This window comes from Pan paniscus, chromosome 11, assembly GCF_029289425.2.
Source record: "Pan paniscus chromosome 11, NHGRI_mPanPan1-v2.0_pri, whole genome shotgun sequence".
NCBI lineage: Eukaryota > Metazoa > Chordata > Mammalia > Primates > Hominidae > Pan > Pan paniscus.
Genome location: NC_073260.2, coordinates 30,373,099 through 30,385,896, shown reverse-complemented (window position 1 = coordinate 30,385,896; position 12,798 = coordinate 30,373,099). Strand labels below are relative to the sequence as shown.

General features: G+C 44.3%; 1 protein-coding gene across 6 annotated transcripts in view; it reads right to left on the bottom strand.

Annotated features, from left to right (window-relative positions):
• Positions 1 to 12,798, bottom strand: part of TMEM245 (transmembrane protein 245) — a 106,780-nt gene that overhangs the window by 8,830 nt on the left and 85,152 nt on the right. For all 6 annotated transcript variants that reach the window (XM_003810893.5, XM_014346232.4, XM_014346231.4 and 3 more), the window contains one exon: positions 11,294 to 11,488. In XM_003810893.5, the coding sequence (XP_003810941.4) occupies positions 11,294 to 11,488 (195 nt within the window). The remainder of the gene's footprint in view (positions 1 to 11,293; positions 11,489 to 12,798) is intronic.

Genomic DNA, 12,798 nt, shown 5'->3' with positions numbered 1-12,798 from the left:
CCCCAAACTTTCAATGAGATCTTTACAAATTCATTTCACCACCTACCCTCTTCCCTCCATGTAAATATTTAAATCTTTTATGATTTAACAACTCAAGACTTGTTGACTTCCAGCCTCCTAGATATGCAGAATAAGTTATGGATGCCTGAAAGTTGTAACTAATTTAACTTACTTAGCTGGCTCCCCAGCACTAAGTGTGTATTTCCTACACCGGCACCAGCATACAATCCTGTGACAGAGCACATGCAATCACTATTATACATACCCCCTCCCTTCCAACAAATTTGGAATAAAGTTCTAAGGCTAGGATTTACTATGTCCCATCGTCTTTTATCAGCCTCAAGGTTGTATTCTGCTTTTGGTTTCACTAATCCACAAATTCACCAAATCTTCACCTAGCACTTACTATGCGCCAAGCACCATGTTGGGAGTGGTAAAACAGTGGTAAAGTTAGATATAGCTCCCACCTTCAAAAAGCTTACCAACTGATGGGAAAAAACAATGAATTAAACACACATCTATAAAACGCGTATTAAGTTCCAACAGAAGTATAAGATACCACAGGGACACAGCAAGGACTTCTTACCTAGTTCAGAGTTTCAGTAATGTTTCTCACAAAAAGGGTACTTTGAGCACACACCATGATACTGGACTTGGCTAGGAGGGAAGTGGTGTTCTTTACAGAGGGGACAACACTGCAAAGATGACACTGCCTTCTGGTAACTAAAACAAGTTCAATACGGCTGAAAAATAAAATGCAAGGCACACAACACAGAGATGAATCCGGAGAAGTAGAGAGAAAAAAGGCATGAGAAGTCTGACAGGGCAAATTAATGTGTTAGCTTTATCTTGAAGGCCATGGGAAGCCACTGTGGGAATTTTAAGCAGCAGCAGAATAGAATATTTATGTTTCAGAAAAATCAGAGAAGCTATACTATGAAGAACAGACTAGAGGGAGGCCAGACTGGAGGCAGGAACCAGTAAAGAGGCTGCTGAAGAAATCCTGGCAGTGGGTCACACTACTGGGAGTAAAGAGGATGAGCAGATTCAGGAAATTTTCAAGTAACAGAAAGTAAATCAAATGTACTCCCTTCTCAGCCCCAGTTTACTCTCTTTTCTCAATCTTCTAAAGTGGAATGACAGCAAGTGCACCCCAACTGAAATTCTTAGGGTTAGTGTAAAGATCTGCAGAAGTGGGGATGGTTTATGGGGAGTATCTTTATACTTCATTTTGCAGAGACCCAGAGATGGGGTTTCACCATGTTGCTCAGGCTGGCCTCGAACTCCTGGACTCAAACGATCACCTGCCTTGGCCTACCAAAGTGCTGGGATTACAGGCATGAGCCACTGTGCCCAGGGGATACTCATTTTTTATTGTACTTTGGGTATTTAATTATGAAAGATATAAACCTCAGGTTAAGAAAGCATGTACAAAAACAGCCATAAGTTACTCAATCTTCCCTAGAGAAAGATAAAGCTGAGTTCCTAAAGGACCACATTCCAGTTGTCACCTTCCTCTCAAGGTATAACAGAGGGCAAAGGAAAACTACAATATGGAGAATAGCATCCCTGGAAGAGTTCCTGGGATATATGCCTTACAGGATTTTCTGGGCTTTAATATTCAGAGACTGCTGCTCAATTTTTAGTAGAAGTGAAAGAAGTCTATCAAAGCAAGTCTGATTATCCTGTCCAAAAATCAAGAAAGTATGCATGATTACAGGGGTGTTTTTGCCTTTCCCTACACATCCCATCTCCCTAAACAAGCCCACTATTAATAGAAAACAGAGGAAGTGAAAGGTTCTGATTATTCAGCAGAGGCCAAAATAGTTGGGAGCCCAAAGCTGTGCTGTATCCACTACATTCTCACTATCAACAGTGAGCAGCAGAGAAGGTCTTCCTTCCTACAATCTTTCCTTAGGAGAATGGGCATTCATCTGTGTGAAGATAGTAGTCTAACAAGTTTTTTTGCAGTGTGGAATTAAGAGGTATGTCTGCTTAATAAAATGCAACCATCTATTCTCTACTGTCACACTGTAACAATATACAAATTCCTAGAAAAAGCCAAGCCCTTTCAGAGCTCATGCTTCTGTAGATACTATTCCCTCACAGCCCATTCATTCCTTCCACTAGGAATTGAGCATTCTGAGTACAAAATACCGTTGACAGAGGTTGACATCAGTAATTAAAATAGACTTGGTCCTGGCAGTAACAGCAACTATAGTCAAGTTGGGATGGGGGAGAGAGAAAAATAATCAAGTGTATAAATGAAAACTGCACTACAAAAAAAAAAGTACAAGGTGCAAACTATAAACACATTAAACTGGCAAGGAGGCCATAACCTAATCTTGGGGGTAGGAAACGCTTCTCTGATGAACTGACATTTGAACTGAGATCTGAATAGTTAGGAGTTCGTTAAGAAGGAAAAATGGGGGATTATCCAGATGGAGGATTATCCAGATAGAGAAAGCAGCGTGCACAAAGGCCCAGAGTTTCAATGGCACCTGGTGTATCTGAGGCCTGATGGAAAGCCAGTGTGGCTGCACCTCGGAGAGCAAAGGCCATGAAAGAAAAAAAAAAGAACTAAGAGGCAAAAGCAACAAATTCTAAGAAGGTGGAAAGCGGATGGGACTGCTATGACCTGGCATACGTGATAGAGTTTGGCTGTCTGTCCCCTGCAAATCTCATGTTAAAATGTGATCCCTAATGTTGAAGGTGAGGCCTAGTGGGAGGTGTTTGGGCCACGGGAGCAGATCCCTCATGAATGGTTTGGTGCCCTCCCCAACAATGATAAATGAGTTTTTGCTCTATTCCTTCAGGTGAGAGCAGTTTGTTTAGAAGAGCCTGTCATCTCTTGCTTCCTCTCTCTCTCCATGTGACACACCTGCTCCCCCTTTGCCTTCCACCATGATTGGAAGTTTCCCGGGGCCTCACCAGAAGCAGGTGCTGGCAGTATACTTCTTGTAGAGTCTGAAGAGCCATGAGCCAAAATAAACCTCTTTTCTTTATATAAATTACCTAGTCTCAGGAATTCCTTTACAGCAATGAAAAACAGACTAACACAAGACCCTAAAAAGCTGGATCTTAAACCAGTAGTGAGAAAGGCCAGGAAACATTCTGATTTATTCAGCGAAATCCCCCATAAGGTTTAGGAACTGGTGACATCAAGTAACTCCGGAAGTAGGGTGGGAGATGGGGGTAAACACAGGACTGCTTTACAGTTTCCTTAAAGAGCAGGAAGACAACACCCTCTGATATCCTCACCCCACCTCCCACCCCAGCCAAGCAGCTGACTCCACCCTCTCCCCTCCTTGGCAGAAAACTAGAGGTTTTTTCCCCTCTGGAGAAGGTAAAACAAAAAGTGTCTGAACTAGTGCACAACAGGCAGAAATGAGGGTGGGCATCCATCCCAACACTGGGAGATTAAGTGGATGTTTACATCTTGAAGGCTGTCCAGACCCTTTCCTCCTCCTGGCTCCCAGGAGGCTGGCAGCCAGGACTTTAGTCTCTAGCCAGGAGATTAGAAGCTCTTTCTTTGAGGAATATACAAGCCCAAAAAGGGGACCAAAATCACTGACATTAAGGGCTGGACAAAGCAGTGGCCCTGCCACATCATATTGTGGTAACACTTATCATAATCCACCACAGCTTCTGAGTGTCTCACTCTTTTTTTTTTTTTGAGACAGAGTCTCGCTCTGTTGCCCAGGCTGCAGTGCAGTGGTGCAGTGTGCATTGGTGCAATCTCTGCTCACTGCAACGTCCACCTCCCGGGTTCAAGTGATTCTCCTGCCTCAGTCTCCCGAGTAGCTGGGATTACAGGCTCATGCCACCATGCCTAATTTTTGTATTCTTAGTAGAGACGGTGTTTTACCATGTTGGCCAGGCTGGTCTTGAACTCCTGACCTCAGGTGATCTACCCACCTCGACCTCCCAAAGTGCTGGGATTACAGGCGTGACCCACCGCGCCCGGCCATGTCTCATTCTTAACATGAGCCAACAGCCAAACACCTTCAATACCTGATATTGTGGTTCTGTTAACACAGGTTAGTGTCCCTTATCTGAAATGCTTGGGACCAGAAGTGACTCACATCTTTTTTGCATTTTGGAATATTTACATTATACTAACCCCAAATCCAAGAATCCATAATCCAAAATGCTGGCCGGGCACAGTGGCTCATGCCTGTAATCCCAGCACTTTGGGAGGCTGAGGAGGACAGATCACCTGAGGTCAGGAGTTCGAGACCAGCCTGGCCAACATGGTGAAATCCCATCTCTACTAAAAATACAAAAATTAGCCGGGCGTAGTGGCATGCACCTACCTGTAATCCCCGCTATTCGGGAAGCTGAGGCGGGAGAATCATTTGAATCCGGGAGGCAGTGGTTGCAGTGAGCCGAGATCATGCCACTGCACTCCAGCCTGGGTGACAGAGTGAGACTCCGTGTCAAAAAAAAAAAAAAAATCCAAAATGCTCCAACGAACACTTTCTTTGAGCATCATGTTCCCATTCAAAAAATTTCTGATTCTGGAGAGTTTCCGATTTGGGATTTGGGATGCTTAACATGTATGGCAAAGGTGGATGGATTTTACAGATGTAATGAATGTCCCTCATTAGCTGACTTTAAAAAAAAAGAGATTATGCTGGGTGGGCTGGGTCTAATCAGGCAAGCTCTTCTTTTAAAAAGTCTGGGGGTCAGAGACCAAAGTTAGAAAAATACTCTCCTGCTGGCCTTAAAGAAGCAAAAACCCAGATTATCAGCTGCCTATGAAGAGAGGCAGCCTCTAGAAGCCATGAGCCTCAGTTATACAACTACAAGGAAATGAATTATGCCAACAACAGGACTGCTTGAAAGAGAACCCCAATCCACAGATGAAACCCCAACTCTGACTGCAGATTTTCAGGTCCTAAGCAGAGGACCCAACCAAGTTTTGCCTGAACTCCCGACCCACAGAAGCTGTATCGTAAATGTACGTTAAGCTGCTAAATGTGTAATTTGTTACATGTCATATAAAATATAAACCTGTACGCTAAAAAGGTACATTTTACTCTAAGGAAATAATACCTCAATAAAGGAAACTGAAAAAAATGTGCAAGTAGAAATGGAAACCTCTATAGTAAAGCTACAAGATAAAGTTGAAGAAATCACCCAGAAAATGGAGCCAAAAAGACACAAGTGAAAAAAGAGAGAAAGGATTTAAAATGTGAAATGCCCAGTCCATGAGGGTCAAAGTCAAAATAAAATAAATTTCTCAAAGAAGAAAAGGAAATCATGAAACACCTCAAGAAAAATGTCAGAACACCAGAACACAAGTTTTCACTTTTAAAGGTCTTAGCAAGTGCCCATCAGGACAAAAAACATAGATAAACAAAAAGATCTTATATGTCTTCAAACAGTTAAATTAACAAGAATAATAAAAATTGCTTCAGACTTTTAACAACAATCCTAGAAGCTAGAAAACAATGAAGAAATAAATGTTAAAGAAAAAATTTCAAGCATAGAATTCTCTACATAGGAAAGCTATCGGATTAAGTTTGACATCAGGAAAAGCTTTTTCAGACATGCATCATCCCTCAAAATTTACCTCCTATGCATATTTTCCCGAAAATCTATAAGAGGATGTGCTCCACCAAAAAGGAATAAATCAAGAAAGAAAATTATATAGGGTATAAGAAATAAGGATTCCAATGCAAGGGATTGTTGAGGGAATACCCAAGGTGACCGCTGAACAGCAAGCCAAAAGGACAGCACTCCACTGGGGCAGACCATGGCACTTAGGACAGTCTTCTTTAGAAGACCAACTATGCCTGGTGCGACTGAACATACCAACTGGAGAGGTGAGTGCCTGGTGCAGAGCTTGAGATGGGATTAGTTATAAGTACATGGAAAGCAAAGCAAATAAAAACCAGTATCTTTATTAACTCAAGAGAAAGCAAAAGTCGTATGGGTAAAGAAATATTAGAATATATGACAAGGCTCAAATATGAATATAATTTAAAGTCATAATAATGTAAAACCTGAATACTGATCTAACCAGTATCACCGTCTGTTTTGGGGGAATGGGTAGTGAAAGCTAACTTCTAACCTTCCAAGTCGGAAGTTATTAGATGATGCCTGTATATGACCAAATCAGAAATAAATATGTCACTTCAAGATATGGAGGTAAATATCAAAATAATATAGGGTCAAAAAGTGGTTCCTCTTAGAAAAAGGAAGAAGAGGGAGAAGGCAAAGTCCTTATTTTTCACTGAGTTTTGTAGAAATTTGACTCTTTAAACTCATGCATGAGTAACTTTGAAAGACAAAGGCTATATGGGTCCTCACATTATCTTTTTCTACTCTGCCATACCACATAAGCATTTTGTACTTTTAGAAGGACAAAGAGTTAAAAAGGTTTATTACCTCTAAAAGAATTCATTTAAGTTGCTTTCATTTCGCCTTAAATACTAACTCTTGCTTTAGTAACTTGAAATCATTAAGTTTTTCTCAAAATAACAGCAAAATATTGATCAATTATCTTTTTCTTTGTGTTTGGTGAGCCCATGGAACAGAGCCTCAAGTTAGCAAGTGCATTCTGTTGCTTTCAAGCACCGCTGGCTTCTCAGGTATCTGAGCACTTGTCTTTAAGAGGCAAAGGCAGAAAAGGATATCATAGTGTCACCACCACCAAATTGGGAAGGCTCTTGTCAAAATCACCGAAGCACCTCTCCTTTTATTCTTTTGGAAAAACTGATTTTCCCTTGCCATCAACTAAGGATCACGCATTGGCTAAAATGGCCCCCTAATCAGCTCTAACTCAGAGACTTTACTGCATTTGTTCTGAGTTAAAGGACCATGTCTCTCTTCACAAAATATAACACTAAAAACAAAATTAAGCAGAATCGTGTTGTTAAAGAATTTTACATAAAAGTATAAAATATTTTCATTAAATGCATTGTCAGAACCAACTTGTCAGTGACTCCTTGATTACACGAGCATATCCAGTGGCAGGAAAACTAGTGTTTTCCAATTGCAGATAACAAGGAGAATGCCATATAGTTTCCGGAAAGTTCAAAACCTTTTACTTTTTATTCTGAGACTGTCCTTCTTTTTTGTTGTTAAAATGTAATTTCTGGCACACAACATAGAAAACTGTTTTTAAGTATCCACCTAAACTTAAAACCAGATGTATAACCAGACATTCCACTTTTAGGTATATGTCCAACTACAGTAAGTACTGTGCGCATGTCCACCAAAAGACATGTACAAAAACGTTCGTGGCAAAATAAGAAATTTTTTTTAAAAAGTTCATAGCATCTTGGCCTCTCGCGTCTCCCTCTCCCTCTCCCCACGGTCTCCCTCTCCCTCTCTTTCCACGGTCTCCCTCTGATGCCGAGCCGAAGCTGGACTGTACTGCTGCCATCTCGGCTCACTGCAACCTCCCTGCCTGATTCTCCTGCCTCAGCCTGCCCAGTGCCTGCGATTGCAGGCGCGCGCCGCCACGCCTCACTGGTTTTCGTATTTTTTTGGTGGAGACGGGGATTCGCTGTGTTGGCTGGGCTGGTCTCCAGCTCCTAACCGCGAGTGATCCGCCAGCCTCGGCCTCCCGAGGTGCCAGGATTGCAGACAGAGTCTGGTTCACTCAGTGCTCAATGGTGCCCAGGCTGGAATCTCGCCTCGCTACAACCTCCACCTCCCAGCCGCCTGCCTTGGCCTCCCAAAGTGCGGAGAGTGCAGCCTCTGCCCAGCCGCCACCCCGTCTGGGAAGTGAGGAGCATCTCTGCCTGGCCGCCCATCGTCTGGGACGTGAGGAGCCCCTCTGCCTGGCTGCCCCGTCTGGAAAGTGAAGAGCGTCTCTGCCCGGCTGCCATTCCATCTAGGAAGTGAGGAGCGCCTCTTCCCGGCCGCCATCCCATCTAGGAAGTGAGGAGCGTCTCTGCCCGGCCACCCATCGTCTGAGATGTGGGGAGCGCCTCTGCCCCGCCGCCCCGTCTGGGAGGTGAGAAGCATCTCTGTCCAGCCACCCCGTCTGAGAAGTGAGGAGACCCTCCGCCCGGCAACCGCCCCGTCTGAGAAGTGAGGAGCCCCTCCACCCGGCAGCCGCCCCGTCTGAGAAGTTAGGAGCCCCTCCGACCGGCAGCCACCCCGTCTGGGAAGTGAGGAGCGTCTCCGCCCGGCAGCCACCCTGTCCGGGAAGGAGGTGGGGGTCAGCCCCCGCCAGGCCAGCCGCCCCGTCCGGGAGGGAGGTGGGGGGGTCAGCCCCCCGCCTGGCCAGCCGCCCTGTCCGGGAGGTGAGGGGCGCCTCTGCCCAGCCGCCCCTACTGGGAAGTGAGGAGCCCCTCTGCCCGGCCAGCCGCCCCGTCCAGGAGGGAGGTGGGGGGGTCAGCCCCCCACCCGGCCAGCCACCCAGTCTGGGAGGTGAGGGGCGCCTCTGCCCGGCTGCCCCTACTGGGAAGTGAGGAGCCCCTCCGCCCGGCAAGCCACCCCATCCGGGAGGGAGGTGGGGGGGGTCAGCCCCCCACCCGGCCAGCCGCCCCGTCCAGGAGGGAGGTGGGGGAGTCAGCCCCCCGCCCGGCCAGCTGCCCCATCCGGGAGGGAGGTGGGGGGGTCAGCCCCCCGCCCGGCCAGCCGCCCCGTCCGGGAGGTGAGGGGTGCCTCTGCCCAGCCGCCCCTACTGGGAAGTGAGGAGCCCCTCTGCCCGGCCAGCCGCCCCGTCCGGGAGGGAGGTGGGGGGGTCAGCCCCCCGCCCGGCCAGCCACCCTGTCCGGGAGGTGAGGGGCGCCTCTGCCCAGCCGCCCCTACTGGGAAGTGAGGAGCCCCTCTGCCCGGCCACCACCCCGTCTGGGAGGTGTACCCAACAGCTCATTGAGAATGGGCCATGATGACAATGGTGGTTTTGTGGAATGGAAAGGGGGGAAAGGTGGGGAAAAGATTGAGAAATTGGATGGTTGCCGTGTCCGTGTAGAGAGAAGTAGACATGGGAGACTTTTCATTTTGTTCTGTACTAAGAAAAATTCTTCTGCCTTGGGATCCTGTTGATCTGTGACCTTACCCCCAACCCTGTGCTCTCTGAAACATGTGCTGTGTCCACTCAGGGTTAAATGGATTAAGGGCAGTGCAAGATGTGCTTTGTTAAACAGATGCTTGAAGGCAGCATGCTCGTTAAGAGTCATCACCACTCCTTAATCTCAAGTACCCAGTGACACAGACACTGCGGAGGGCCGCAGGGTCCTCTGCCTAGGAAAACGAGAGACCTTTGTTCACTTGTTTATCTGCTGACCTTCCCTCCACTATTGTCCTGTGACCCTGCCAAATCCCCCTCTGCGAGAAACACCCAAGAATGATCAATAAAAAAAAAAAAAAAAAGTTCATAGCATCTTGAATTATAACAGACATAAACTGCAAACTACCCCAATATCTATTAGTCCTACAATGATTAAATGAGATTGTAATATATTCATGTAATGGAAGATTAGACAACAATGCAAGAATGAACCATGAACAGAGAAAAACATCCAACAACATGAATGAATCACACAGATACACTGTTGAGCAATGAGGACTGAATCAAGAGTATGTACCTACTATATGATTTCTTTTATATTAAGTTCAAAAACAGGCAAAACTAATGAAAAGTGACTATGGTTAGAGTATCAGCAGGCAGTGGGGTCTGACTGAGAGGAGGCAGGGAGAAGCCTTCCAGAATAACAAAAATATTCTATATCTTGGTATGAGTAGTGGTTACATGGGTGTGAGTACATGAAAAAATCAACCTGTCTATTTAGAGGTACATTTGGCTATTTAGATGTACACTTCACCATATATAAATTATACCTAAAGAAATTTAAGAAAATTGTAAGACAATTGGGAAAAATTTTCAAACATTATAATTTATTTTATGAAATGCTGGTGACAGCAGATAACAGTACTTTTTATTTTAATATCTGTACTTACAAAATAACATGTTGCAACTCTATATTGGTGTCCCAAATAATTTTTTCCCAACTTTGTATTTTAAAAATGTATAAACCTACACAAAATTGAAACGCCGGTACAATTAACAACCATATGTCCTTCATCTAGATTCAACAATTGTTAACATTTTGCTACAGTCACTTCCTCTCTCCCTCTCCCAGTTTTGGCGGAACTGCTTGCAAATAAGTGGCAGACATCATGACACGTCATCTTTAAAGGACATTCTTCTACAGAACCAAAGTATCATTGGTTATGATTGGTTATCATTGTATCATTGGTTATCGAAGTATCATTGTTAAATTGGTTAAACCAAATTTAACATTGATATATTATTTAACATATGGTCCATGTTCAAATTTCCCCAATTGTTTCAGAAATATTCCTTATCCCAGACTCATGCAATGCATTTGGTTGTCCTATTTCTTTTCCTTTTTTTTTTTTTTTTGAGACAGAGTCTCACTCTGTCACCCAGGCTGGAATCCAATGGCATGATCTCGGCTCACTGCAACCTCCGCCTCCCAGGTTCAAGCAATTCTCCTGCCTCAGCCTCCCGAGTAGCTGGGATTACAGGCACCTGCCACCACATCTGGCTAATTTTTGGGGTATTTTTAGTAGAGATGGGGTTTTACCATGTTGGCCAGGCTGGTCTCAAACTCCTGACTTCAGGTGATTTGCCCACCTCGGCCTCCCAAACTGCTGGGATTACAGGCATGAGCCACCACATCTGGCCTGGTTGTCCCATTTCTTGAGTCTCTTTCAATCTGGTATACCATGTCCCACATGGAATTAGATTTTTTAAATTTATTTTTGGCTTTTCATGACATTAACAAATCTCACCCAATATAGGTCTTTTTTTTTTTTTTTTTTTATGCTGTTGCCCAGGCTGGAGTCCAGTGGCACAGTCTGGGCTCACTGCAGCCTCCACCTCCTGGGTTCAAGCAATTCTTGTGCCTCAGCCTCCCAAACAGCTGGGTTCACAGGCGGGTGCCACCACACCTGGCTGATTTTTGTATTTGTAGTAGAGATGGGGTTTCGCCATGTTGGCCAGGCTGGGCTCGAACTCCTGACCTCAGGTGATCCACCCGCCTTGTCCTCCCAAAGTGCTGGGATTACAGGCGTGAGCCACTGCTCCCGGCCCCAATATAGGTTTTAAATTTTCTTGGTATATGAAACCCAAAACTCTGCCAACGATTTGTATTTACTTAGTGTCTTCTGCAACCTTTATCACAGCATTGGTACTCAAATACCTTTATCCTGACAAGTCTGGATGAAGCTACTTATCAAATACAGAGACAGGACAGTTCAATGTATGAATACAGCTTATGATTATTCTGCTTTAACTCACCGCTGAGGCTGAGCAGGCCATGGGGTCTGGTTTGGCGTGGGAACTGAATTCGTGGGACTCACTAGCATGGCACTATAGATATTGGAAGCAACCACAAGTATGCAGAGAAGAATAGGACCGATGATTGCTCCTTCCAGGCCTAGGTAGTATGCTCCACCGGCCACTGCCAAGCCTGTCAGGTAAGGATGGCCACCTCTGGAATAAAGAGCACGACCTTTAACACACAAAAACTGGAATAAATCTGAAATACATTTCTAATACAATGTGCATTCTTTAATACACTATGCTTTTTAGCATATTATCAGCTTTCTTTAGATCACCTCGATGCATACAACTGAACACTGACTGCAATAATATTGAGATGCAACAATATTGAGATGCAACAATTGTTTTTCCTATGGATGACATCTGCCTCTTTTTATAGCTCCAGGAATGAAAGAATAAAGTCAGCAATGTTAACAGATATTTTATACCCATTACAGGTGCCTGCCTATGATGGGTTAATGTTGGCTTAGGACTGGTTAGGAGTCACCTGTTAAGTTTACCTCCATCAAGAATAATTAAGTGAGCACAATTTAGCATGTAATTCAGTTAATTATGCTTTTATATGACGACAGCAACAATGAGAGCATCCCTGTTACTCATAGGTCAGACTTCTGGCAACCTCCTAAAATATAGTTTTTAACATAGGTAATGATAAAAGGCCTCCTGAGGAAAATATCTGTCACAAAGCCCAAGATTTCTATTTCACAGGAGAATCACAAATGCCCTCCAGCTTATTACAGTATCACTTATGTAAGTGGAATGAAATAAAACAGAACACAGTAGCATAGCACATTGATAATGACAAGAAAGGACCACTGACATCAGAAGGACTGAGAAATAAGTCACATTCTGTTTGTTTCTAGTTTTAAACATAGATGAGAAGAACAATTCAGTGAGGGGCAAATAACTAAATATCCTGGAAGGATGTTCTATATTACAGTTAAAGTAAGACTTGTGGAGAACCAGTCTTCAGGAAACCAATAAATTATATTCATAATGTGTTTGTCTTTCTCATTCCAAAAAAATGATTTAGGGCAGTATTCCATGTTTGCTAAGTAAACTTCTTCCCTAAACAACACATTCAAGGAAAACTATCAAAAATGCTTAAAGCTTTTTTTTCCGCTCCATCACCCAGGCTGGAATGCAGTGCCACGATCACAGCTTACTGCAGTCTTGACCTCCCAGACTCAAGTGATCTTCCTACCTCAGCCTCCTGAGTAGCTGGGACTACAGGCATGTGCCACCACACCAAACTAATCTTTATATTTTTGTGGAGAACGGGTTTCACCATGTTTCCCCGGCTGGTCTTGAGCTCCTGGGCTCAAGTGATCCACCCACCTCGGCCTCTCAAAGTGGTAGGATTACAGGCTTGAGCCACTATGCTCAGCCTTAAAGCTTTTTTTTTTTTTTAAATAAAAACGTGTGGGAGTTTATGAATAAAAGCTTAACCTATTAAAAAA